General features: G+C 47.1%; 2 protein-coding genes across 2 annotated transcripts; both read right to left on the bottom strand.

Annotated features, from left to right (window-relative positions):
- Positions 1–17,373: 17,373 nt before the first annotated feature.
- On the bottom strand, positions 17,374–22,709 carry LOC134155544 (uncharacterized). Its single transcript, XM_062602839.1, has 10 exons — positions 22,355–22,709; positions 21,886–21,992; positions 21,317–21,466; positions 20,964–21,111; positions 19,899–20,116; positions 19,421–19,594; positions 18,986–19,141; positions 18,611–18,712; positions 18,234–18,336; positions 17,374–17,901 (listed from the first exon to the last, which is right to left on the bottom strand). Exons 1-10 carry the CDS (start codon positions 22,707–22,709, stop codon positions 17,720–17,722), a joined length of 1,695 nt encoding a protein of 564 aa, XP_062458823.1. The 3' UTR covers positions 17,374–17,719.
- A 217-nt stretch (positions 22,710–22,926) lies between these two features.
- Positions 22,927–25,613, bottom strand: LOC134155543 (maestro heat-like repeat-containing protein family member 7). Its single transcript, XM_062602838.1, has 6 exons — positions 25,380–25,613; positions 25,065–25,190; positions 24,717–24,796; positions 24,184–24,304; positions 23,785–23,865; positions 22,927–23,032 (listed from the first exon to the last, which is right to left on the bottom strand). Exons 1-6 carry the CDS (start codon positions 25,611–25,613, stop codon positions 22,988–22,990), a joined length of 687 nt encoding a protein of 228 aa, XP_062458822.1. The 3' UTR covers positions 22,927–22,987.
- Positions 25,614–26,992: the final 1,379 nt, after the last annotated feature.

The following is a 26,992-nucleotide window of genomic DNA, read 5'->3' as shown; positions in this document are numbered from 1 at the left end:
CATTTCTACTGGAAAGTTAAGGCTCTTCCTTTTTATAAACTTGCTATCTTAGAACTTCCTACTTACTGATTTCTTTCTGATTCTGCTGAACAGGAAGGAAAGAAATACAAATACATTCTTGTTTTAGTGGGTAGGTTTAAAAGTGCTCCTTACCCACTCAGAAATACATCCCTCCTGTGCAGTCCCATCCTGATCCACAACGCTGAGTCCCCCTGGGTCTCTTGAATGTCATTTTTAGAGCACAGTGAACTTGATATTTTCTTTTTTGTGTCTTGTACTGTATGGCAGTTACATAATATCAAGGTATTACAAAATCTATTCTATTTCATGGCATTGATTCAAGTCCAGAATAAATTCTGCTACCTTTGCAAGGACCCAGTACAATTTAAATTTGAGATTGCAAGGTCAGGAAAACATAGGTCTTCCACTAAGACAACAAAGCCAACTTGTTACTCTGCTTCCTCTTCTCAAGTCTCAGGCACACTATAGGTACCCCCTTCTGTACTTTTCTCTTGAACCCAGCTCTGGATCTACCCAGATGTTTTGATGTTTGATGTCTTATGTTGTAGCAAGGTGGCAGCTTCAAGAACGAAGATGTAGGATTTCTTGACTAATTTTGGTCTTATATTTTTGTAGCATGCGTAAGTATGTTATAACAGATTAATTCTGTCTTTGGGAGTAAACATTCAGTCTCACATCCATTCATTCCTTTGTTTATTCTACAGCTATGAATGAATACAATCCCATATTAAAAACATGCTAAACATTAGCCAGTCCTGGTTTTAGAACTACACATATACAATCTGGTTCCCAAATTCTTCTGAAACCCCTGGGGAAGCACCCACTTCAAACAGGCTCTCTTTTCAGGAAGCAGCAGGGCTCTCCGTTCTTTCCATTTTGTGAATTTAGTGAGTTCTTCATTCTCATCCACCTCCTCTCTCCTCACTTACTGTTACACATGGACACAGGCTATCACCCGTGATGTGTCAGTTGGATACAACCTTTTCGACCCTTCATTGAGAGGGAACCTAATAAGTTCTTGTTACATGCAGTGGTGGGAAGTTTTCTAATAAGTGCTTGAATTTCCAGGCTCACTGCAAATGCTGCATCTTTTCTTCTTCTTTTCAATAGTGAAATTCAGCTTCCTGTTTTAATAATTATGCATAGACAGTGTGACACCAGAGTATTTTCATGTGTGAACTTTCTAGGTAAATGCTAGCTTGACTCACCCCACAATTAAATTTGCCAGAAGGAGATCCCAATATATATATTTGATCACTGTTATTGTTCAAGGGACAAGCATAAGCAATTCATCTTAATTTGAGATGTCAAAGAAATGAGTGAGAAAGAAGAGCAACAGATGTACTTTTGTTGTCTTTGTGCAATGGAAAAACAAAATAGAAACTGAACCCCTGAGCTATTATTTTTGGATGCATATTAAAAAATGTATCAGGTTTGAGTTAAGGTTTTATCTAGCCAGTATATTTCAGGCATTAACCCACTCCTTTTATGCACTGCAGGCTGAAAGATGTCTCCATTGAGTCATGCAGGAGCACTGTATGCAGGCAAAATGGTAAGTTTCTGTCTTCCCTCCTCAGTGTGCAGAAGGCATCATTCATACTCAAGTATAGAAATAACTAACCACCAGTGTTACCATATTAATGAAAAGAGAGACGGCATTATTAATAAAAGTCAACTATGACTCTAAAGCTCCAAAAGCTTTCCTATAACTAGAGGAATGTTTGTGCATACATGACTCAAATCTAAAACATGGCTTCCTCTATCGATTTCTGCACACATGCTCTGGAAATACCCCATATTACAAAGAATAACACCTTGGGAGTATACATCCTTTGTGTGGATTAGGCATTAGACTACTATGTACAACCCCTGTACATGAGGCTGATGAGTCTGTAAAAACCTTTGGGCTGTGTAAGTTTTAGGATGTGTGTAATCTGGAGAGCTGGTGCTGTGATGCACAGTTGTTTCAGTGTGGCTACTTACCTGCTTAAGAACATGGGACTGTGCTTTTTTCTCATGCCCCACATGGGTTGTAGCATAAAACAACAAATTCTGGTGGGGATAAACTTGCATTTTTCTCTACATCTATAAGAACTAGAGTAACTCCATTGACACGTACAAACTACTTGTAAACAAAAATTTTGTAAATAAAAATATTTGACCCTTGGAATCCGATACAATAAACTGAGTTAATCTACTGAAGATAAAAGGATAACTTTATTCTTTGATACTAATTTTTAAGTCATAAAAAATGGTCAGAAAGTTGCTATGCAATCCCTTCCATTTGAGCTCTCAGTTTCCAGTTTCAGCCACTGTTTTGATAAGATTTACGTACACCATCCCAATGACATCCTTAGTACTTTTATCCCAGAAAATATGTGGTCTTTTTTCTTGGTTTCTCTGAAGTCTATGCCCTTTTTCAAATACATCACAAACTTGCTGTCTCTAATTCAAATGCTCTGTCACATTTTCCCTGCCTCTCCAGAGCCTCTGCATTTCATTTTTCTTTCAGGGCAGCAGCTGCTGGGCTCTTTCTTTGAGGCTCTCAGCAAAGCTTAAAAGCCAAACAAAATACACAGAAACCTCTGAAATAGATTTCCATTTTTCTACAGGACTCCTGACCTAGTGATCTTCACAATCTTAAGGGTCAATCACCACAGGAATTAGCTCCTACCCTGTAACTTAATAATGACCCTTACTGTAGACAAACTATTCCTTGTCATCATTCTTCTAGCAAGCACACTGAACCTGCTGGTTTCACATTTCTCCTCCCCACATCACAAACCCCTCCTTGTTGCAAACACCCATCTTCCCCCAGCTGCATCCATAGCTGTAGAAGTGGGGCCTGACAGATCTGCAGATGCAAAGCAGCAGGCTGATCCTTCAGGACTCAAGTCATTGGGAGATCCCAGAAGTGGGTACCCTGTTGTAAAGAAGATGGGATTCAACTTCAACATGTAATGTTTTGGGTTGTAGACCTAAAATCTAGTGTTAAATCCTAATCTGCTAAACAGAAGAAAAAAAAAGAAAACAAACACCACTTGCATAAATACTTAAAACTGTGGATGTTTATTGGATCACAGGCTCAGGGTAGGAAGGCATAGGTCCTTACTGCAATTGAGGTCCAGAATTCATCTCTCACTGCAAAGAATTTGGCCCATGAGAAGCAAGCAATACTTCTTATAAATGGGGTATATATACTCTTGATAACACAGTATAACAAATATGTCCAAGTACTACTAACTGTTGCAGTATAAGAAGTCATAAAAAAGTTGCAAAAACAACTGAAATGCCCATTTGCTCAGGCATTGCACGTAAATCGGTATGTCATCCAAACAGTGTGTTTGTCATTAAACGAATGGATTTTCACTGGTGAATTAGTATTAGCAAATTCATTCATGATACTGGTAACATCATGTTTGTGTTCATACATGGGTGTAACACAGGGGGACCAGGTAATTATTTATAAATGGAGGTTGCAAACACTTGCTAAAATGGTTAGGATGCCGTACCAGTTGTTGATCTGAAGGATTTCTGTTGACTTTTCCAGAAAAAAAAAAAAAAGAAAAAGAAAGAGAAAAAAGATGGATCCAGGCATCAGTCCTTATAAACACAGTTTAAACAATGTGATTTCACAGTTGCTTAAAAGTCACAGAGCAGCTGCATTGAAATTGTAAAATCTGCAGTTTTGTTGTGCCAATGACTTTCTATTGGCCTCAGTCATAAAATAACATACTTCTCACCAAAGTTCTCTGCTAAACAAAAAACACATCCAGACTGACTAAAAATCAAACTCAGACAAGCAAAAAACAACTTGGCCTTCATCTCGCTGGGCCCAATTGGTCCAATAATAAACAATTTTATTTTTCTTCCTCACTGCTACTCCTACTGATCATTACTTTATTCCCAATGGAGAAAATAAAGCACTGAAAAGTAACTACTGCTGACAGGAATTCACAAATAGTACTTTGTCCTCCTGCAGGAGTTAATGGCATGCTGAAATTTTTCTTACTCTTTCTATTACTTTTTTTATACAAATTTCAAATTTGCCGACTGTAAAAAAGGATCTGCTGAGGGGGTTTCTCTCCAGCACCGAAGACAAGCAAGTTCTAATCTTTCAGCACTGCCTGGGAATTCAGGTGATGGCTTTCAAATAAAATATTGCTTCTAGAGTAATAACTATTTTTAGCCTACATCTTCTGTGCCCATGTCTGTAGTTAGAGGGTACATTAAGGTCTAGTGTACTGTACACTCTAGGCAGAATAAAAATAGGTTCTAAATATAGCACTTACTTGAATGCAAAATAGATGTTTCAGATAACACTTCAAGCAGTGAAACTACTACAACACTGTACTGCTTATAGGTATAATGTGAGGTAATTGGGGAAAACAGGCCTTTATTTCCGTGGTGACAAGTAATATTTGAGACACATGCTTCAGAACAAGGAATACATAGGTAGGAACATTGCCCTTTACTTATTTAAGGATAATGCTCTAAGTCTGATTTCTTTGTGCTTTTTAGCCTTATTTTTCTAATATTGCATGTGGGGCTTCTATGATTTTCTAATATTGTTTGTGTTATTGTCATGATTTCACTCTCCAGCAACGGTGACTTGCAAATATTTGAAGGACTGCATGCCAGGATAGATGGGGTACAAAGTCTTCTTGAGGAGTCTGTAAACAATCTACTATGATTTGCATCAAATTTGTATGGGACTGAGTCTGTTAATTTTGTATTTGTAATGGTATTTACCAGCCATATGACAGGATATAAGAGAACATGGTACACTGTGGCTATGGTCAAAGTATCAAATATTGAATTAGTAGGAAGCCCCAAAAGACATTCTGATTATCCATTTACATTTCTTAGATTTAATTCAGTCTGTTGTTATGCATACCCTTAGATTTAGAAAACAGTGACTGTTAATCTTCTGAAAGGATAAATAAAATTGATCTCTGTGGATGTTATCTGATGACTCATCTGTTGGACTGTGTGGGAATTCAGTTACTATCAAATAAATTTTATTTTTGGAACAGCTACAGCTAATGCAGTCATCATGCTGACAATGTGTACCATTTAACCTTAGGGCTTATATTAAATTAACAGTGCAACTAAAAATGTAGACCACGATCATTTAATAGACTACCTAGGTGTACAAGCACTGAGCTGAATCTAGATTTCTATGTGCTCAAAAGGACACCAAATCACTACTGTTCAGTTTTCAGGGTTAGTAGTCTATTGAATTGGAGGAGACCTTCCATACCTTTCAGTGATAAGATTTCAAACTGCCTGCAGGCTCAGCCTGATCCCCTTAAATTATTTCTAGTTTTATATTTGGATGGCAATGGCAAATGGATTATCTCATTCAGGCCAGCAAGAATTATTCAGCCCTCTGTCTGAATACCACTCTGACCTTCCATTTCAAAACTAGTACTCAAAGACTGAGAGCACCACACAGATCTCTGCTTTAAGACCCACGTCACAGATGAGTTGCACTCCATCAAGCATCATAAACCTGCGCTGTGAAAAAAAATGACAGCTAACAAAATCTGGTTTTCTTTTTAATTATCAGACACAATGTGTCACATAGATTCCCAGGCAGTTCACACCTTCCAGGACTGTTGTTTCACATATGTGGAAATATGATTTTGAATGTATTAATTCTCATAAAATTAGTGATTAATGTGTTTCTTCCAAACCCAGTTTTCAATACCAAAGCTGTCAACTGGGAAGAAATGCTGGTAAGGTGCACCACCATGTGTCTCCATTTGATCTCTGTACTGATGGAAAAGGAGGTGATCACAAGGAGTGCAGGATGATTCCTGGAAAGCTGTGATAAATCACACGGAAGATGATTCAGAGCACTTTGGTGATGGAAATTGATGCATCACTCGTTGCCTTCTGGATTCTCCATTAGCCATACAAGCTATCTAGGTTCTAATTTAAGTACTCAAGCTCTACAGTATTTATATTTGGCATGTAAATTCTCTCAGGTTACACAGACTGTGATAAAAAGCATAGGTTCACCTTAATAATTTTTATTTTGAAATTCAGTAAAGCTTCCAAAAATTCTGGATGGTAAAAAACCTGCTAGCAATGATAATAATAATAATAATTTTTAAAAAAGTAACAATAAGAGTTTTCATGTAAACTGGATGTTCTGAAATGTCCCCATCTTCATCAGAAATGTTGTATGATTTCCTTTCCTTAAATCGAGAGACAAACATCTTAGACAAAACATGTTTCAGTTTCATTTTGATCTTTTCTTCCCTGAAATGTAACATTTCATAGAATTAATCTCTCATATATCATTTTCAATAATCAAAGAAAAAAGCCATCATACAGAATGGACTGTAAAGGAGACTTATCTAATGCAGTGAAACATAATGAGTGATTTGTATTTTCTTTAACTGATTTAAATCACAGCTGAATCGCAAACCCCTCCTTGCTAGGCAGAATGTAAAGTCTGGGGAGCTCTAGACTTCTAGCAAATCTGAACATTGACCTTGCACATCTTTTCTTTCACTTTTTGAATGTTCATGAACTTAATTTGAGTGTAAGTGTCTCAAGGATCAGTCTGAAACTGTTTTTGAACTCAGCTGGGTCATAGGAACTTTCTCAGCACTCTATTCTAATTTGCAGTTTTGCTATAATAAAAGCCCCAAATATATTGCTACTGTCTAGACGTTTTATCTGAAACAAGTGTCCTTTCTACTCTCAGAGGACTTTTCTATTTTATTTCCAGTAAATCAAAGTCTGTGAAGAGCTTTGGTTCTTATTAAGACATACCCTTCACAGTCCAGCGACTGCCAACGAAGCCAAGCCATTGACAGTTCATTTACATATAAGTGATGACTTCCATCAGGTAGTTGGCTCAGAAATACAATGGACATTTAGAGCATATCCAATATTTCTTGTTCTTTGATGAGCATCAAGTGCCAATTTATACATAGAAACCGACTACTGGAAAGTGAAGGCTTCTCTTCTCTGACCTTACACTGTCTTTTGCAGATCTGGACTGACATATTGTCATTCCACTAAACGCAACTTCTATCCTCCAAGGAAGCATGTAAAGCTGGTATCAATAAATATGAAAACAACCTTAAGTTTTATTTGAAAGTGCCCTGGCTGCATTTGTTGATAGCTCATGTCACCATACTTACTGTAAAGCAAATAGCAAAGTTTGGGGTGGAGATCTGACGCCTGCAGTGTCACAGCACCTAGGCCAAGCAACACAGAGGTGTGGGGGGTGCTGCTCCCTAGAGCACAGCCAGGCAAACAGCCACACTATGCCCTGTGTGCTGAAAAGAGTGGGGAGATAGGGCAGCCACCTGCCAAGGGTAACCTCGATGTCACTCCTAATAGTGGATGCTAATGGATACACAGCTGAAACAAATACAGCTTGACAAGGCAGAGGTAGGTGATAAGCCTGTTGTGGGCTGCAGCTGGCTTAGGCAAACACAAAACAGGGTTCAGTTCTTGATGCAATTGTGCACTTAGCAAGTGGAGGAGTGGAGGAACCAGGGGTTAATCGTACCCACAGGTCTGGCAGTGATAAATGATGATGGATGTGCACTTGCTGTCTGGAGAGGATGGGGAGAGTTAACCACTCAGGTTAATGTTAGTTACTTTACTGAGAGTGTTTGCTCTTGGAAAGAATTATTTACAAATTCAAGAGCACCGCAGAAGAATTTTTAGAAAAGAACAGAAATATAATAATAGAAAAATTTAGTTAATAATAAAAAATAATAGGGAAAAAAGAAATAATAGAAAATAATAATTAAAACAATTCAAAAGACTGAAACAAGCAAAGGGGAACACATGTACTCTCACTCTAGGAGCTGCATGGAGCCAGGGTACATACTGCACATGTTCAGAAGATTATTTTCTACATTTGTGTCTAAAAGGATGAAGAAAAGCAGAGAAGCAGTCTTTCAATTACCCTGCTATTTCTACTGAAAGCAGGCAGAATCCATGCTGCAGCAGCAGCACCAAGTGCTTCAACTCTTCTTCAAATTACCCTCTGCACCCAAGTCACCTTCAAAGCTGCAGCATCAGTTGTTCATATGCAGCATGCCTATACTTTCAAACTAATCAGCAGGAGGGTGGTTAACTGATAACCTAGTAGGTCATTTTTAATCTCAGAAATGATAATCGATTGATTTTATTCTGCCAGATGCTTAAGCACCTTCTTTTGGCAGAAGGGGCATGAGCAGCTGGGGATGGACAGTTGGAAACTCCTAAAGGGCATCAGCTGGAAGTGGATTGACACTCCTCCCTAAGCAGCACATCTATTTTAGAGGGTCCCCATTGACTCTAACCTTCAGGTGGACTGGATGCGGAACCAGCTGCTGGTGTGTCTGTTTGGCAATGGGGAAGAAAACTGAAAATAATAGCCCTTAATGATTATCTTGCATCAGTTGTCAGCTGTGCTTACAGGACAAAAGAAACAAGCCCTGGCTGTAGTCCTCAATGCTTGCCTTCATGATGCACAACAGGTTTATGCCAGTTTTGGAGACAGAGGTAGTATTGCACCCATTGAGAAAAAGTAGAGGTGCCACTTACTCTTTTTGGCCCCAAATTCTGAAATATTTTCTGATTTCTTACAGAAGGATGTTGCATCTCCATTTACAGGAAAACTGTCAGCATAAAGATTTGTCCCTTATACACACTAAAGATAAAAGACCTAAAAAAAAGAAACCCAATGGCTTATATGTTGCCCTAGGAAGGTTGCAGGTTGGTACAGTTTTAACATTTTTCTCATCATGTGACTATGTTATAATCTTGGTCTTTGACTCCATTATGTACATTGCACACCGATTCACTCTACCAGGTGCAAATTGATATGTATGTTTGTTTAATTGTCTAAAATTATGTAACCTGCTGTATTTTCACATTTATTTTTGTATTTTCACATTTATTTTTATGTCCCTTTTAAGGAGGTCTTCAACATGAAGGAATCCTGTGTCCTGCTTATTCTCAGATGTAATATTCTTTTCCTACAAAACAGCATCTCTGCACTGGAATTTATTTCTAAAGACTTAACCAGCTATTTTTCATGCAGTGAAATCCTGATTAGAGAGGTGATTTTCTTTTCCACTCTCTCACTGAAGAAGTTGCTAATGCAGCTGACACTTGAAAATCAGCTTGCTTTGACTTCTGATGAGAAAATGCTGCAATTAAAAATAAACATGTATTAATTAGAATTATATCAGAAGTTTAATAATTAGAAGTTCAACAACAAAGGCCAATAACATTTCAGCACAACCTCCCCCCAAATTCTACATTCTTGGGAGAAGACTGATAAATGCCTTTTCCCAGCTGAGTTTATTCAGAAAAGCTAGGAATGAATTTTCAGACTTTTTTTGAGACCAAACTCATCTTGGTGACTTGGCCTGACTCTGTTTAAAGAACCATGTTGTTTTTGCAAGCAAAGCTCAGTTCAAGTGTTCAAGATGTGAAATTGCTAAAGTATTCCTAGTTTCAATTACTGGATTCCCCTAAGTCACTTAATTTGCAGGCCATGTAGAATAGTTTTCTATGTGATCAAAGACAAATTACCACTGTTTTGGAGTACTCTCAATTCTTTATAAAACTTAAAAAAAAAAACAACAACCCAACTTATAAACCTCATAACATCTTAAATTTGGCCATGCCATAGAGTTTTTGAGTTTCAGCATTTGCTAGCACAGTTGCTCAGTAACATTTTTTATTTTTTAGAAAAGTTGAACCAGATATGTAAAATTGAATCCTTACTAAAAGAGAAAGAGCAATTTTTAACATTTTATAAAACAAAATAATGGAAAAGGAAGATATTTACTACGTGGGTCTGTAACTCCAAGAATCTCCCCATTTTATTTATTCTGGCCTGAAGTCAGGCCTTGTTTTGATGTATAGTAGAAGACTGGGAAAGCCTGGTTAGAATTTTTTTTTCATCTTGACCAAGCTAAGGAAGAAAAATATCACCAGCACTTGACAAGAGGAAAGACTTATTAGCACCCATCAAGAGGGAAGAAAAATGGGAACAAAAATACGCTCCTGTACATCAGCAAGTCATAACTACAGAAGGATGTAAGAGTTGATATAGAAGCTCCTAAGTACTAATACTTTACTGCCCTCAAACTGAACCCTTTTTTTTGTAATCTTTATGTCCCCTGGAGAAAGACTCCTAAAACGCAAGTGAAAGGGGAGTGCCAGGGAGCCAGGTATGATTGCATCAGGTGCACAAGTTCATGCTTTTCATGTTTAAGCAAGAGTAATAAAAATAGGTATTTTTACAATCAAAAGGTAAGCTCACAGTACGAGGAGGAAGAAATACTGCTTTTTCTACTGCATTCATAAAGAAGGCCCTTACCAACTCAGCTTGTTGCAGAGAAGTGCCTCGCACAATAAATACTCATTTGAAAATAGGACCAACACCATCCAGAGCTATGTTCTTGATATGTATTTTGGCTTGCTTTAAAGTAAAATAAAATAACATATATTTAGCTTTAAAATGGCACATATTTGGCACAGTTTTGATGAATAGGAGTTTGCCATGTGGATATTACTTTCTACAGAAAATAGACTATTCAAAAGAAATAACAAGAGCAGGATGTTTTCTAATATGTTCTAAAAGTAGAGAAAACAAACACACAGAGAGTCAAACAAATAAACAAACAAAGGACTTCATTTTGCAAAGTTTCACATGTGAGAAAACAGCACTTCTGTGCCTCCATGGCAGTTGTCATTTTTGCAGAAAAGAGGACTGATTCACTTCTGACAAGGCTAGGATTAATGCCATTGAAGTAATAGGTAGTCAAATGACTTCCACACAACCTTTTCTTTTTTCTTTTAAAATTATCTGTCATTAATATGACATAGGATTCAAACAATGCACACAGACACAAGCACGCACACCCCCATTTCATGCATTTAACCAGCACCATACCATTGGAGAAGGTTGGACCAAGTCCCATGAATCTCATTACTGTTGATGGTGAATGTGCAGGGTAAGATTGGCAGGAGGCTTTGTGTTGCAGACCAACTTTGTGGACTAGGTTGTGGACTAGGCAGGAAATGAAGAGCTGCTTAAAGACTTTTTCTTCCTGCATCACTCTGGTCAACAGAGTCAACACCATTTTCACCACTGTGTTACTCCTGCTGTGTCTTGATGTCAAGCATATTCCTTATGAATTCTCTTAAAAAATTATTTGCACCTTTAACATTCTGAGTGAGCAATGCAGTTCTCAGTGATGTTCTCCAACTGGAAAATACAATTGGAATTGCTGGAGAATAATTATAAAGAGTATAGAAAGAAACAATTGCCAAGAACATTTATATTATGATTTCAAAGTGTAACCAAGCCTCTATTCCATCAGTAGTGAAAACAAGGAGACAGGAGGAGAATAACAACAGAAGGGATAAGAAAGAGAAGCAGCTGGAAGAAATAAGCAGGAAGCCCCAGAATGGAAACTCTTTTGGCAGGATCTGTGGAAAATAGACCCAGATCCATAAAGCTGAACTGTATAAAATAATCCATTACCATAAAAAGATTTAAATAATACTCACATTTAAACTTTGCTATTACCTATTCTGCTCAAGTAAAGAAAACAAGCAAACAAACAAAAAAGCACCTTTGATAGTTTAGAGAACAGTCCAAATAGAATAAGAATAAGGATAAGGATAAGGATAAGGATAAGGATAAGGATAAGGATAAGGATAAGGATAAGGATAAGGATAAGGATAAGACTAAGACTAAGACTAAGACTGGTCAGGTGAAATTGATTTCTTCCTCTCCATGGTACTTGGCCTCTTCAGGTTTGTCATGTGCAGACTATCTCACCAAAACTCTCCTTGTTGGATAGAGGACTTGTGGCTTCTCGAAGTCTCATCAGCACTGAGATATGTCAGAAGTGGGACTGGGTAGTGGAAGTGCAGGAAACAACACCAAAAACATTTCATTAAAAACACATCAAGAACCACCATATTGTTAAACCAACAAAAACTGACCACCCAAAGTGTTCTTCACAATTACTCCTCAAGATACTTATTGAGCAGATTATTGAAAAGCCACCCTAAGACAGCTCTCCAAGATATATCCATGCCACCTAAAAATTAACATTCAGTGTTCACACATGAAGCTATACAAGTCTACTGCACAGCAGAGGCAGCCACTTTAAAACTTCTTAACGACACACTGTGATGAGATACTGATATTTAATATTCTTTCTGTCAGCAAAAACAACACAAAAGTGTAAGCCAGGTATTCAAGTGAATTGGTTTTTACATATCTGTTTCTGAAACAGGGAAGTGTTCAAGGCCAGGTTGGATGGGGCTTTGAGCAACCTGGTTTAGTGGAAGGTGTATCACTTGCTGCTAAAAGTGCAGCAAATATACATGTTACATTGGCCATCAGCAGCAGTACAACAGCCTAACTCCCCCTCGACAAAGTTACCCCAAACTGAATAAAGGCAGAATTGTACAACTTTGTCTTACAGTCAGCAGCAAATCTAACAAGCTCTAGTTTTAAAGGATAAATGAAAGATGAAGAACTACAAACTACCTCTTAAGGTAAGAATTTTTAGATAGTATCACAAAAAAAGGTATTCAGATTTTGCATATCTGGCCACTGAAAACTGCTGAAATTGAAGATAAAATCAAGCATGACCTGGAACACCAGAAGGTAAAGCAAACAGAGTCAGTTTGGATCCATCCACAAGAAGGCTGAAATCATGAGTGATACCTCTCTTAAGCTTCCTAGCTAATTCTTGTTAGCATGAATGAATGATATTGAAGTTGGTTTTCAATTTTAAGATATTATGTACATTACAGAAGCATGCCACCTTGCTTGTTTAGATGGACGCTATTGTATCTCTTTACTGCCATTAGATATTAGAAGTACAGTTACAGTCATCAGAAAGGACTATGAAGACATGCCATTTTAATTTTGAACCACTGGTGATCTTGTCAATGCTTAGGATCATAACTATCTATTTTAATAGCAAAGAGGATTTCTTGGTTTTTTTTTTCTTTTTTAATTCTTCTTTTCACTTCAGCTCTTTGCAGAAGCAATGGAGCTGTAAAAACAGCCTCAGACCTATGATGGCTCAAGTTAACAGCAATATTGTAAGTTTCTGCTGCAAAACATTCATTAAAAGCAAAGACAGCTTGACTTTCAGAGACAGAGTTAGAGGGCTGTCATGTAAAGAAAAAAAAAAATTACATTCTTACTGGATGTGGAATTCTCTGAGACAATGAATACAGAAACCTGTACTGACATTTTTGGTCAGTCTCCTGAACATAACTAATAATCAGATAGACTGCTGTTTCACAACCTGGGCTGCAATTTACAGTTATACATAAGGCAGAGTTCCCACCTCACCACACCAGAAGCGCAAATAAAAAGTGAGATGAGCAGAGGGATGTGAACAGTGGGAAAAATCAAATTCTAGCAGAAATGCAGAGATGGGTGAACATTAGAAAGCTTAGAGCTTTTTTCTTTTGTTAGCTAAATTTGGAATTGAGTAGAGAGAACTGATCCTCACCTATGAGGAATGGCATTGCCCCACAGGGAGCCAGAGGAAAAGCTGCCAGCCTATGGAGACACAGCTTCAGAGAAGTACCAATGACCAAAAGTTCAGAAGTGTTGCCTGCCTCCAATCAAAAAAGTTCCTCTACCTTAGCCATGTCTTTTAAAGTTGGCAAATCTAGTGTAACAGAACTTGGAGTGTCAAATCATATTATTGTAAATCCAGAAGCACAAAAGCTGAAAGCATGTAATTTCAAAATTAGTAGAAATGGCAAAAGAAAGCAACAAACAGGAAAAGACAAATGATACTAAAATATTAACAAAGTTACAAGCTTGAGTGAGAATACTATATTTTCTTTACAAGTAATAGGAAGCTGTTTCGTTGTGATTCCGTTAGCACTTCCGATATGTACACTGGGGGTAGTGTTCTGTGTGTTATGGCTGGTTATATATTTCTCAAAAGTTAATCCACTTTGAAATTTATTAAGCAGTAAAACTAAAATTCTATTAACCTTAATGGGATTTACACAAGGGAATTCACACTTAATACGAATGCAACACCAACACTTAAAACTGCTGCCAGGAAGAAAAAGACAGGCTCAGTGGAGTAAAGCAAAGCCGTCGCATTTTCTATTTATGTAGTCATTGACAAGGGTAATCCTCTGTGTATTAAGGAGGGAGGAAAAAAAAACACAGACTCAGATGCCAAACGAGATAACTTCATATGCCAATAAAGGGTTGTCTTACTTGTGTGGGACTAACGAACATTGGTAGAAGGATGGGATGGCATTATTTGGATTTCCTATGGGTCCTGAAAGTGCTATTGCTCACATTTTCTACTGCATAATGCTGTACAACAACACTGCTGTTGGAATATATTCCCTGTAATATAACACACATGTAATATAATGAATGCAAATTCACATTCTTCCTGTACCAGCCATTACTCACAACTATACTAAAGTAAAACTCATATTTTTCCCACAAGGATATTTATCTATTGTTTCCAGGGTAAAATTAATTGTGGACTAACCTCTAAATCATCTAGTTAACACATGGGAGATGATTAACTTTGTTTGGAAAGGCTGAGTAATCCTGAATATGTGATCCTGAATTCATTTTTCCAAGAAGAAAATTATTGTTGCATGCAACGTACCAAAATCTAAGATTGTTGAAGAGCTGAGATTTCAATGGCAGAGAACAGGAGGTCCTGAGTTTTGTTTAAATGGTTCCAGTTAGTGGTGGATTAAGGAGTGGGAGCTGCACAGAAAAACAGGGACCCTCTGCTTGATTCCTCACCTGGGGCAGGGAAAACAGCACTCAGAGCAGACCCTGCTGCAGCAGGGACAGCAGAGGCTGGGAAGAATTTTGGCTTCTGCAGGTACAACTGTAGGACTCCCTGGGCTTTCAAGCTTTGTGGTGTGAAACACAGGAGCTGTAACGAGCAGTTAACTCCTCTGAGGATGGCCACAGTTAAGAACTTGGGAGCCTCACGTCCTCGACAGGACTTGCCCAGGAGCCGGCAGCTCAGCTGACCAGAGCGAGCAGGGACTCACAGGGGGCGGTGCCCGGAGGAGCGGCACCAGCCCTGGCTGGTTAAAAACCTGCCCCGGGGATCGCGGCGACCAGGGCGGGTGGAGGCAGTTAGCGCGGGCAGGCCTGCGGGATGGGGAACGCTCGCCTCATGACCAGGGCCTGGTCTGGGAGCTGGGCTCCGGGTGCCCCGGCGGTGGCCAGCGTAGGCACCCAGACAGAGCCGATGAGAGGGGAGGCTGCAGTGCAGAGGTCGGAGTGTAGAGGGTGCCTGCACTGGGCTTGTGAGGGGAAGGTGCACAATGGGCAGGGCTGCACCCGGTGCTCCCTGGTGGAGGTCCTCCTGCAGCAGGGGCTGAGGTGCGGGATGCTGTCAATAGACTGCGAGATGTCAGGGAAGCTGAGAGGAAGCAGGACTGCTTGCTGCAGGCCCAAACTGTGCAGGGGCCTCAAGCGTCCCCTATAGTTCACGGAGGAAAGAAGGAGGCCGTTAACCCAGGAAGCTGGGGAACAGCACCAACAAAAAAAAACACAACAAAAAAAAAAGGAGGAAGAAGACTATTAAAACCAAGGGGCTTCCTCGTAAATCTGTTGTCCCCACCCAGAACCGCTTTGCTGTCCTGCGGGGGGCTGATGAGGAAACACTTGCACCAGAAACAGCCGGCTGGGGCACTGCTAAAGAAGATCACTACTGGTGCTGCCGGGAAAAAGCAGCGGGTCATAGTAGTAGGGGACTCCGAAAGGCACAGAGGCACCCATCTGTCAGCCTGACCCATTCTCAAGGGAGGTGTGTTGCCTACCAGGGGCACGGATCAGAGATGTTGCAGAGAGGCTACCTGCTCTTTTAAGTCTCACTGACTATTACCCACTTCTAGTGATCTATGTGGGTGCTAGTGATACAGATAGCAGTAGCCTGGAGAACATAAAGAAGGACTACAGAGCCCTAGGAGAGGTGGTTAGGGGCTCTGGAGCGCAGACAGTCTTCTCATCAATTCTTCAGGATACAGGGGAGGACCCCAAAAAGGCTAGGAGGATTGGCCAGGTTAATAAATGGTTAGAAGGGTGGTACCATAGTCAGGGTTTGGGTATCTTGGACACGGGACCCAAGTAAGTAGGCCAGGTCTAGTGGGGTCTGGTGGAGCTGGTCTGATAAAGAAGGGAAGAACAGTTTTGGTAGGAGGCTTGCCAGACTGCTCAAGGATGCATTAAACTAGATGTGTTGGGGGAGGGGGGCATCATTCCATCCCAACACACCCAGTCAGTTGCCAGCACCTATAATAAACGCTTGGAGCAATGTAGAGATATTCCAGCTGCTCCAGCCAATGAGCCGGCTTCATTTGGAGCTCGGCTCAGATGCCTCTATACAAACGCCCGTAGCATGGGGAACAAACAAGAGGAATTAGAGATGTGTGCACGTCTACGGGGGTCGCAGAAACGTGGTGGGATGGCTCCTATAACTGGAGTGTTGGAATGGAAGGTTGGGCAGAGAAGAGATTCAGAGCAGCCCTGCAGAGAAGGACGTGGGGGCATTGATCAATGAGAAGATGAGCAGGCAGTGTGCACTCGCAGCCCAGAAAGCCAACCGTATCCCGGGTTGCATCAAAAGGAGCGTGACCAGCAGGTCGAAGGAGGTGATCCTGCCCCTCTCCTCTGCTCTTGTGAGACCTCACCTGGAGTATTGTATGCAGTTCTGATGTCCTCAACATAAAAAGGAACATCTCCAGGGAAGGCACATTCCTCAGTGGATCAGGGACTCACGGCAGACAGTGGCATACAGTGGAGTTTTCTCGAGGCGGGGAAACCCAGGCGAGCACTGAGACCTGCTGGGAACCGGGTGGCACCACCCTAAGCTCCTGCAAAAGGCAGCGCTGGGAACACAGAGAACAGGGCATAGAAGGGTGTGCGGGGAGGACAGGCACCTCTTGGAAGGAGAGACATTCCAAGGCCGCCTGCACAGGTCCGAGCACACATGCCACGTAACCCTGAAGGAAGAAAGGTGGGCACTTATCAGAGAGCAAATGCTGCAGCTCCAGCAGGGGTGACCTACACCATCTATGTTGGTGGTGGCCAATGCCTTTGCTCAGATGGAGCGGCTGAAGGGGGTGCCTGCAGTGGAGGGGGTTGTGAGGCACTGGAACAGGATGCTCAGAGAAACTGTGGAGGTGTGGCCCTGACTTTTGTGCACTCTGGCGGCGGTGCTCCCAAAGACCGTGGCCGGGCCGACGAGGGCGGCCGGGGCGCAAAGGCTGCCCGGCAGCTCCTGACTGGCCTTTCCGCGCCGCGTGTGAAGAACACCGTGGCCTTGGAACTGTGGTTAGAACTTTAATCAGAAAGACCCATTTTCTTAAGCAGGGCTTAACTGCTGCCTGGCTTTTCAGAGGCAGCAGCACAGCGCCTGCAGCATCCATCTCCGTCTTGGCCGCGCGTGTAAACAGGTGAGGATGTGTATTGTCTGAGATGCCAGGGAGGAGACTTGGGATTCCTCATCGCTTCTCAAACCACGGAGGGCTGCAAGAGAAGGAAAGAGAGCAGAGCTGAAACCCACCAATCTGCAGAGACCAGCAGGCATCCCTTCCAGACCATGCCAGCCCCAGCCATCCCTTTCCCTGGTCAGGAGGCGCAGGTGGGGCAAACGGATCACCTGGAAGCTGCTGCTCAGGAATGCAACAAATGCCCCCGAGATGTCCCCTGGAGCAGGACAGGGCATGGCAGCACGCTGCCCAGGCTCTGTCCCCTGCCCCACCAGCCCCAGCACACACAGCACTGTCCCTGCTTACCTTCGCAAACCTCCAGGAGCGTGTCCGCGCGGCTGTCCTTCAGGCACCGAGCGGCCATCCCTGTGCAGAGAGCTCCATCAGACCTGCTGCTGCCCAGCACGCTCCCGGCAGCACGGCCCCGCCTCTGCCGGTTTGGCTGCACCCCTTCCTCCCCTCAGCAGGGTGACCCCAGGGAAGGACAGGACGCAGGGGGAGGTGGCACTGAGCAAGGTGCCACTGAGCCCCGCTGCGAGGGCAGGGGTTGGAGGGGGAAGCACAGAGCCCCTGGCTGCACAGGCCTTGCACGGGGCAGTCGATGCTCTGGCAGCCACAGGGCTGCTCCTCGCTGCCAGTGCAGCAGATGTGACTGGGGCCAGGCTGCCAAAAGAGGGACTCCAGGGGCTGCAGCTTACCGATGAACCTCACGGCTGCCAGGCGCACGCTGACCTGAGCGTGCTGCAGGTAAAGCAGGCTCTGACGCACATATTTTTCTGCTCTGCTCTGCTCCTGCTCCAGCTGGAAAGAGCACAAAGGCCCAGGGCTGACACAGACCTTCCCCAGTCGCCTGGGCCGTTCCCTCCTACCAGCACCCCACACCTCCCCTTGTTCCTCAGGCCACAGCCAGGAGCCCTGTGGGGCTGAGGTTCAGAGACAGCTGCAGGCAGAGCAGGGTCTGGAGCTCCTGAGAGCCCCCTGTGCCACTTCCAGGGCTCAGATGGGCCTCCTGCAACATCCTGAGGGTGGGGAGGTGAGAGGAGCACCCCATGTACAGCCTGGGACTTATCCTCACCAAGCACTCCACAGTTCTCCATCTCTCCAGTGCCTGCACGTGGTGACTGAGCCATTTCCATTTGAGCACCTTTGCAGCTACACAGAAGGCTTCGTGAGAGGCCTGCAGAGGGGGACAACGATTGGGGAGATTGTGGACAGGGCTTGGGGCCCAAAGCCCTGGCCCCCAGCACCTGCAGGGACAGCTGGGTAGTCCCTGGGGACTCTGCTCTTCAGGCCTTGGTGGCCATGGGCTGCTGCTGAGCCCTGCTGGACCACATAGGGCAGGCGTGGCAAATGTCCCTGCCAGCTTCTCCTGCCCTCCCTGCTGCCCAGGCAACCCCCGTGGGCTCAGCACGCCCTTCCCCACACCACTGCTCAGGTTTGCAATCTGTACCTTGGCCACACTCTCAGTCTCATCACTCATGTGCAACACGAGTGGGACCAGGCTCCCCTGCACGTTCTTCCGCATCTGCCGCTGGTGCTTCCAATCCGCCATCTGTATTACTTCTTTGAATAGGCAGATGGAGAGCTCTCGCACCTGGCTGGACACCTGGTGAGGAGGAGGAGGACAGAAGGGCGTCAGTAGCAGCAGCTCCCTGAGCAAGGGCGTCAGCGTGGCTGAGGGGAGGGGTTTCAGGTCTCCCGGAGCCATCAGCAAGTCAGGGAGAAGCTGAGCTGGGCTGCAGAGCCCAGAAGGCATCCCCGTGAGAGCGCAGGGGCATGAGGAGGGGCACAGCCCCATGCAAGTGCTGCCGCCAGGCTCTGCTAACAGGCACTTGTCCTTGCAAAGGGCCCATCAGTGAGGATCAGGCTTCCATAGCAGCCTTACATCATCAAACAGTTGCGGGAGATTCTCGGCCAGCTGCAGAGCAGTGGAGCTGTCCTTCTTCTTCAAATGACCCATCACATTTCTGAAAATGAGCAGCATCTTCTTTCTGTTCTTACTGTGGGCTGTCTGCAGCATGCATATCAAATCTGGCAGCAGGACCAGTATTTTCTTTGCCTGTACAAAGCACAGAATTCCTTGTATGTGAAGTGGCGAAGGACCACCCAGGCCAAAATGCTCTGGCCCTTAAGCACCAGACTCCCGCCTGGCTGACTGGGCAGTGGCACAGGAATCCCTGCAGCAGCCTCCTGGCAGGCCATCCCCATGGTGCACTGAGGGGATCGGGGCCTGTGACGGGACGTTGAGGGCATTTGGAGCCGTGACCCCAGCTCCCGATTCCCAGCCCTGGTCAAGCCGCCGCGTTACCCACTGCCCAGCCCCAGGAGGCCAACACGGCTTCCCTTGCCTATGCCCTGCTCACCTTGTCAGGTGACTGTGACAACGTGATGAGGCCTGTGAGCGTCAGCGAGAACAGCACCACATTTTGACACCACGGGAACTTCTCCCTGTTGTACACCCCAGCAAATGCCTCTGGTGTCACATCGCTGGAGGCCAGGAGCTGAAACAAAGATGGCAGTGAGGGACCGGCCGAGCCTGCAGGGCTCCCTGCACTGTGCAGCTCCTGGGTCCCGCTGGCAGCTCAGGACAAGGGCACCGGGGACAGAGAGCCCGTGCTGGGGGACACCAGCCGCACACCACACGCTTGTCTGTGCCGGCTCTGCTGGGGTAAGCAGAGCACTGACAGGGACTTTGTGCACCCGCACCCAAGCAGCGTGGCATGGCCCTGTGTGGCTGGCACAGGGGAACCTGGCGCTGGGCTGGCCCTAACGGGCTGCATCCCTGTTTCCCAGAGGATGTGACTGTTTGGGGGCAGATGGCAGGGAAGAGGGCTGTGCCTGTGTTTCTGGAGAGGCAGGCACAGCCCTGAGTATGAGCAAGGACTGGTCTGGTTACTCACAGCCAAGAGCTGGATGCAGGCCTCCACTCCGTGTGGGATATGAATCTCAAACATGACTGCAGGTGCTGGAGGTTCCTTCTCAGCTCCCTCAAGACCTTCATCAAGATGAGGGGCTGGGACAGCAGCACTTCCCACATGGCCATAGCAACACTGCAGACGCAGAGCACTCTGTCAGCAGGGCTGCCTTGGCCACCACACGGTGCCTGGGCCAGTCCTGCAGCAGCCAGGCTGTGCTGCAGCCCTGGCCCTTCCTGACCCCTCACTGGGAGTGCCCAGGTCCCAGATGGGGCAGGCAGGAGGGGGCTGAAACTGTTCCCTGTGGGGCAGGGAGGAAACTCGTGGCAGGCCTCGGGTCTGGCTTGGACAGCTTTGGCTACTGCAGGCCTGGCCAACCCAGCAGGGCAGGAGAGAGTGATGGGGTACAGGGCCCAGCTCCTCAGGGGTGTCCTGCAGTTTTCTGTGGGCCTCCACGTCCCTCTCCCCACATGGAACAAACCCACAAGGGCTGTGGGGGTCAGTACCTGTTACATGCTGGAGAGATATCTATAAGGCTCAAGATCATCTCCCTGGGGTTCTGCTCTGCCATGCTTAGAAACAGCAGCTTCAGGCTGCACCGGGCTGATGCTGTGCTGATGTGCTGCAAGTTCTTATAGATGCAGCGCGTGATGATCCACACCTGGAGAGCACACGGGTGAGGGTGGTGCTGCCACCAGACTGCAGCCATTTCCTCAGCTGCCGCTGAAACAGCTGCCCTTCCCATCCTACTCTACTGGCATGAAATGGCTTCAAGGTGCCTGAAGCACCTGGGTGAGGGGAGATGGGATGTAGGGAGGAACAGTGCCTGGAAGGACTGGAGGACAGGGCAGCCACAGGCTGCTTACCTCTGTCAGCCAGGAGGCAGGTTCTGTCATGGCCACATCCACAATGCTGATCAGTTCCTCCTTGTCGCATGTGCATGAGTCTCTCATGGCCTCGATGGCCCTGAGGACGATGACTGTCTTATCAGCAGGGTGGAGGTATTCCCCAAATGCCTGCAGGAAGGAGGAAGGCGGGGAAGACGTGTTACACTGAGTGCCCTGATAGTGCTGCTCAGCTGGGCAGTGAGAGCAGCTCTGGCGAGAGGACCCACAGGAAAGCTGGCAGCAGGGGCTGCAGTCGCTGCGGGGTGGAGGATGAGAAGAGAGGGGCCCAGGGTGAGGGAGGAGGGCTGGGGCCGTGGGCACGGTGTGCTGACCCTACAGAGAAGCAGGGCTTCCTGGTGGCCAGGAGAGCTGGAGCTGCTGCTGGGACACCGGAGTGCAGCCCTCTGGAGTCCGTGCTCCAGAGCAGCAGCAGCCCTCTCACCAGGGACAGTGAGACCATGCCAAGCCTGCTGGTTCTGGATCCCTTTGCTTGCACCAGTCTCCTGCTGATGCCCTGGACAAGGCCCAGCAAGGGAGAAGCTCATTACCTTTACAATGCTCCTGGCGCTGCACAGGGAAAGCCAGGAGGGTCTCCCAGCTTTCCTTTCGCCTCCACACTGGGGATGCTTTAGGTCATCCTCTGGTGATGTCACACCTAAACAAGAGGGGATCACAGGAGGGTCATTAGGACACAGCATTGCTTACCATCAATGATGGCTTTGGCTATGGGGACCATGGAACTGCTGGGTTCTGAGAGGCCCTGAGAAGAGTGGGAAGGAGAGCAGCAAAGAGCAGTGCCGGACTTGTGGTGAGCACTCGGCTTCTGCAGCAAAACAATAGCTGGGATGCTGCGGGAAGCAGCTGTGAGGGGCAAAGGAGGTGAGGGAAGAGGGCAGGCTGCCCTGGACAGCCTCCAGCAAGCACAAAAAGAATCCACTACAATACTTGGGGAAACAAGCAGGACTATGAGGAGATGTCTGTGTGTGGAGGGATGCAGCCCAACACAGCTTCTCTTACATTTTTGCTGCTGGATGCATCTGCAGAGGTAATGAAGAGTATCCAAAGCCTCATACTGGATCTCCCAGATCTTGCTAGTCCAGCAAACAATGAGATGTCCCAGCAGCTGTCCCAGGAGGCGGTCCTTGCTGATGTCATGGTGGGAAGAGCTGTGGTCGTGTCCAAGCAAGCTCCAGACCTGGGCAAGGGAGGCAGGACAGGTAGAAGGGCTGAGGGGCAGCAGCTGCGACAAAAGCCCTGAACCCGAGAGTGCCCCAGGGAAGGATCCTGGAGGGTCGGAGCTCTGCAGGGCCCTCCCAGAGCAGCGAGCTGGGCAGCAGGGCAGGGAGAGCTGCCAGGCCTGGCCTCCCGCCATGCTCCTTGGGCAGTGCTGCCCTGCACAGGACTGGGGGCCAAGATGGCTGCTGGCAGAAAGGGCACTGGGGAGGAAAAAACATGGGAAAAAGAGAAGCCGAGACCCTCGCCCAGGGCAGAGCCGTGCTGAATGCCTCAGGCATCTTGAGCTGCAGGCTGCTGCCCACGGTGGGCAGGGAATGGGAGACAGCCTGGCTGGAGGGTGCCTGCCTCCTTACCTGCACTGAGGAAGAGCTGGCCATCAAATCAGCCAGCTTTGCGATCCTTGCCACGGCCCGTTCACACACAGCTGGGTGCTTGATGTTGAGTGAAAGGCAGCAGCATCTGGAAGGAGAGAAAGTGCTGCTGTGCCCTGGGAACTGGTGCCCGTGCCAGCAGCAGCAGCAGCAGCACTGCTCAAGTCCTGGCTGGACTCATGCAGTCCTTGTGGCCCTGAAGGGAGGCAGATGCCACCCCAGGGTAGAGTCTGCTTCTTTCTGCGCCCTCCCCGAAAGCACAGGCCTGTGTCCCCTCTCCATGAAGGCTGGGCTTTTGGGCAGCACCCTGCCAGGGGGCGGTGGGGCTGCAATGGGGGAATGGGCATACTGCTCTCTGGGAAGCCAGGAGTGCGGAGCGTCAGGGCTGGGCTCCCTGTGCAGGACAGGCAGGTTCCAGTGGGTCTCTGCCCCAGTCAGACCTGGGCAGAAAAGCAGGAGGGACTGCGAGGCAGGGGAAGAAGGACAGCACCCGCAGCCACTGCTGCGGTGCCTGAGGAGAGGGGTCAATGCTCCCCACTCCTTTGGTGCGAGGAAAGCTCTGGGGATGGAGCTGGCCCAAAAGTGCCATGGGCCGGGTTTTGCCATGGCACAGAAGGAGGCCGCAGAGGAGAAATGACGTTGACTGCAGCCAGGGGACACGCTGCTCCTGGAAGAGCACGGTGGGCCGTGTCTGGGTCCCCTAATGGAGCTGAGCACCCTCTCTGCGGTGTGCTGTGTGCATGGTGCTGGGGAGGACACCGTCCACTCCAGAGTGGACACTCCTGTCCCTCCAGAGTGAGGAACAGCCCCTGCGAACCCCGCTCTCTGCCAGTGCCGCACCTGCAAGATAATCCTCAGGTCCTTGCAGCCAGGGGAGCTGAGCACCAAGCTCTTAAGCAGGATGTCCATGGCATCCAGGGTCTGCAAGGAGGAGAAAGGTTGTGTCAGTCTTTCTGCAGTCCCTCTCTCCCTGGGGATGGATCTAACTCCCAACGCCAGGGGAGGACACCCCTGCCACCTCTGGTTGGCCAAGGGAGGCCTTGGGGCAGACAAGCTGCGGCGGGCAGAGGAGCCAGTCCAGAGGCACTGGACATGGTGAGGCCCAGGGGAAGGACATGAAGGGACGAGGGTGGGAAAGCAAAGCTGACACCCTGCCGTGCCTTGGATCTCTGGCTCTGTCTCAGCACGTGGCAGCCAGGGAGCAGCTCTGAGTGCTCCTGACAGCACAACAGCACTTACCTTAAAGTAGAGGAAATTGTCTAGGCCCTGCATGTCTGTTTTAGGAGGAAGGAAGAAGACACTCCTGAAACAGGCCTCTAAAAGGCTTTTCTTCTTGCCCCCCAGTGCCATCTCCACTTTGCTGAAAAGAGAGAGAGAGGGACCTGTGAGACGCGGGTGCTGGGAGCGCTGCCTCCATGCCTTGGGCAGGTGGACACAGACCTCTGGAGCAGAGGCCCCCAAGCGGGATGGAGCCCTGGTGTGTGGGCAGCATTGCCAGGAGGCACCTCCTCCCTCCTTGGCATGGCCCAGGCCGAAGGACAGTCCTGGCAGGAAAGTCTCCCGCCTCCCACTTTTGGAAGCAGCTGAGACGTGGAGGGGACCTGCAGGATCCCTCTGCTTTCCCCTCCATCTCTCCACAAGCCGCGAGCAGGGCAAAGAGCAGGCCCTCTGAGGGCACCACTGGACTCTGCCGGGATGGGAGATGCCCATGGGCAGGCCCAGGGCCACGGACTGTGCAGAGGTGTCAGCCAAACCAGGGGTTGGGCACATACCTCATATGGGCGAGGGCAAGCATGGCTTGCTGCCGCACGGCCGTGTGCAGGTGGTCCACGGGCTCCTCTTCCACCAGCGCCTGCAGAACACAACCGGGATGGGACCTGGTGGCCGCAGGCACCAGGCGGCAGGGCTGGTGGAGACCCTCTGTCCCCAGCCCAGCACCGGCCCCCAGCACGGCCCTGCTGCAGGGCTGCTCAGCGACACCCGCATCCCCTCAGGCAGCTCAGTGTCTGTCCGCGCACGCTGGTCCCTGCCCTCCCCCTGCATGGGCCCCGTGTGTCCTCACAGTGTGCCGGCGCCTGGCAACTTGCCCCCTTCCCCAGAGCAGCCGGGGGTCCCCTCACCTCGATGTTCTTTGCCACCTGAAATCGGTGGTAGAACTCCTTCAGTTCTTGTGTGAAGCCCTCATCTCTGGCATCCTTGCTCAGGGTGGAGACGGTCTGCAGGAACCGAATCTTCTGAGCCTCCTCCTGGGCAGCCGGGGAGCAGAGACACAAACGGGCAGTGTGAGAAGGGGCCAGCAGGACTGGAGCACTGGGGCTGCAGTGCTGTGCAGGAACCCGGGGGCGCAGCCCCGCCCAGCCAGCAGCCCTGGCAGCAGAGCCGGTGGCCCCGTCAGGAAACGCAGGCACTGCTACCCTGGAAATGGCTGTAATTACCTTCACTGAGCTCTCCAGAAAAGCCTGGATGAACTGCATGGATGCAGCGTGTCCCTCCGCCATCCTCATCAGACAAGGCAAAGGTGTAGCGCGGGGAACGAAGAATGTTCCAAGAAGTGTCTCGGCACCGCAGGGCTGCTGGGGCAGCGGGGAACAACGTGGCCTGCGCTCAGGGGTCTGCGACAGCCTTGCGCTCCCGCTCTGTCCCGTCACTGTCCTGCCGGACACTGGCATGAGCGCAATGACCCGTTGCCTTTTATACGGTGGCCTGGGGGGTCACCTAGGGCACGTCACAAAGGGCACCATGGTGGGTCAGAAAGGGAACGTCACTGAGGGCACCATGGTAGGTCATAAAGGGCACGTCACTAAGGGCACCATGGTGGGTCAGAGAGGGCGTGTCACTAAGGGCAGCATGGTGGGTCACGACGAGAGCGTCGCTAAGGGCAGCATGGTGGGTCACAAAGAGAACGTCACTAAGGGCACCATGGTGGGTCACGAAGGGCACGTCACAAAGCGCCGGTCACAGAAGGCACCATGGTAGCCCACCACTCGGACCGTGAGGGGCACAAGGCCTGTTCTCCCCTGGTCACTTGGGTCCCCCCGGGGTGCCCTGAGCCCCATGTTTCGCTCATGTCGCATGGAATCTTGTTATGGCAAGATAACTGGCGTGTGTCATAATGTTCACAGCCAGACTAGTCAAGGGGTCTCAAAAAGACCATGAGTAGAACTGCACGCGCACGATTCAGTTTAACGTGTGTTAAACTGAAAGCAAATTTTTTCACTTGCTTTTTCTGTTTTTCAGGTACAAAAAAGCAATGATTAGGCTGCATTTTTAGGAAGAAAATAACTACCAAAAGCTTCAACTAGATTTTGAAAATATTCTGTTTCTCTGGATGATAATCAGCAAGTTTTCTGCAGCAATGAGCTCTGCCATTTAGACTCGAGGAAAAATGTTGCTTGATACTAAGCTTTTCTGGAGTAGCGGGTGTCAATTCAATGTGATTTTTGAAAGCATAAGGAGTCTTTTCTGAAAGTGTTTTATGAGCCTGTCCTCCCAACATGGTATCCCCTCATCGCTGGTACCCTGACAATTTTTATCAGGCGGATGTTTCTTTTGGAAAAATCCAAATTTTTTTGAATAATGTTATGTTTCAGAGAGTATGTTCTGGCATCTGCTGAGCCCTGGGGAGGAACAGCTTAATACTGGTTGATAGGCGAGTTTTGATGGGATCCTGTGATTTCAGATTTCCTGAAGCAGGGACCCTAAGTGCCTCAAAAAGCAGCAAGCAGGGATTTCTGCTTGTACCTATCTCTTCTGGAAAGCCCCAGTTATAATCATCGCTGCTCTGCCACAAAGCTGCTTGATCTGTGTGTGCTGCTAGGACCTGTCAGCCCATTGGAGATTCTTCTTCCCTGCTTCACAGAGCTGCATATTAAAGCCTAGGAGATATGTAGACGTCGTAACAGTATCCAAGGAAAACCAATTGAATGACTGGGTCAACTGCTGAGGTGGGGGTCAACTGCTGATTTGGGGTCAATTGCTGAGGTGAGTAGCTGGATAGAGGACGCCTTCAACACCTGAGCGGGGGGAAGCTCAGCGTCCAGGAGCCTCA

The sequence above is a fragment of the Pezoporus occidentalis genome, unplaced genomic scaffold (assembly GCF_034315485.1).
Source record: "Pezoporus occidentalis ecotype Australia unplaced genomic scaffold, CSIRO_AGI_Poc_V1 ctg79, whole genome shotgun sequence".
In the NCBI taxonomy this organism is placed as follows: Eukaryota; Metazoa; Chordata; class Aves; order Psittaciformes; family Psittacidae; genus Pezoporus; species Pezoporus occidentalis.
This window is presented reverse-complemented; position numbering and strand designations above follow the sequence as displayed.

Excerpts from the sequence above, each read along its gene's own strand:
- LOC134155543 (XM_062602838.1), bottom strand. The coding sequence starts at position 25,613 with ATGCCAGTGTCCGGCAGGACAGTGACGGGACAGAGCGGGAGCGCAAGG. Across the intron at positions 24,305-24,716 it reads CTTGCCCTCGCCCATATGAG|CAAAGTGGAGATGGCACTGG; the intron begins GTATGTGCCCAA and ends CTCTCTTTTCAG. Across the intron at positions 23,033-23,784 it reads ACCTGAGGATTATCTTGCAG|ATGCTGCTGCCTTTCACTCA; the intron begins GTGCGGCACTGG and ends CTCTCCTTCCAG.
- LOC134155544 (XM_062602839.1), bottom strand. The coding sequence starts at position 22,709 with ATGGCGGGAGGCCAGGCCTGGCAGCTCTCCCTGCCCTGCTGCCCAGCT. Across the intron at positions 21,467-21,885 it reads GCGCCAGGAGCATTGTAAAG|GCATTTGGGGAATACCTCCA; the intron begins GTAATGAGCTTC and ends TCCTTCCTGCAG. Across the intron at positions 19,142-19,420 it reads TCCCGCAACTGTTTGATGAT|GTGTCCAGCCAGGTGCGAGA; the intron begins GTAAGGCTGCTA and ends CCTCCTCACCAG.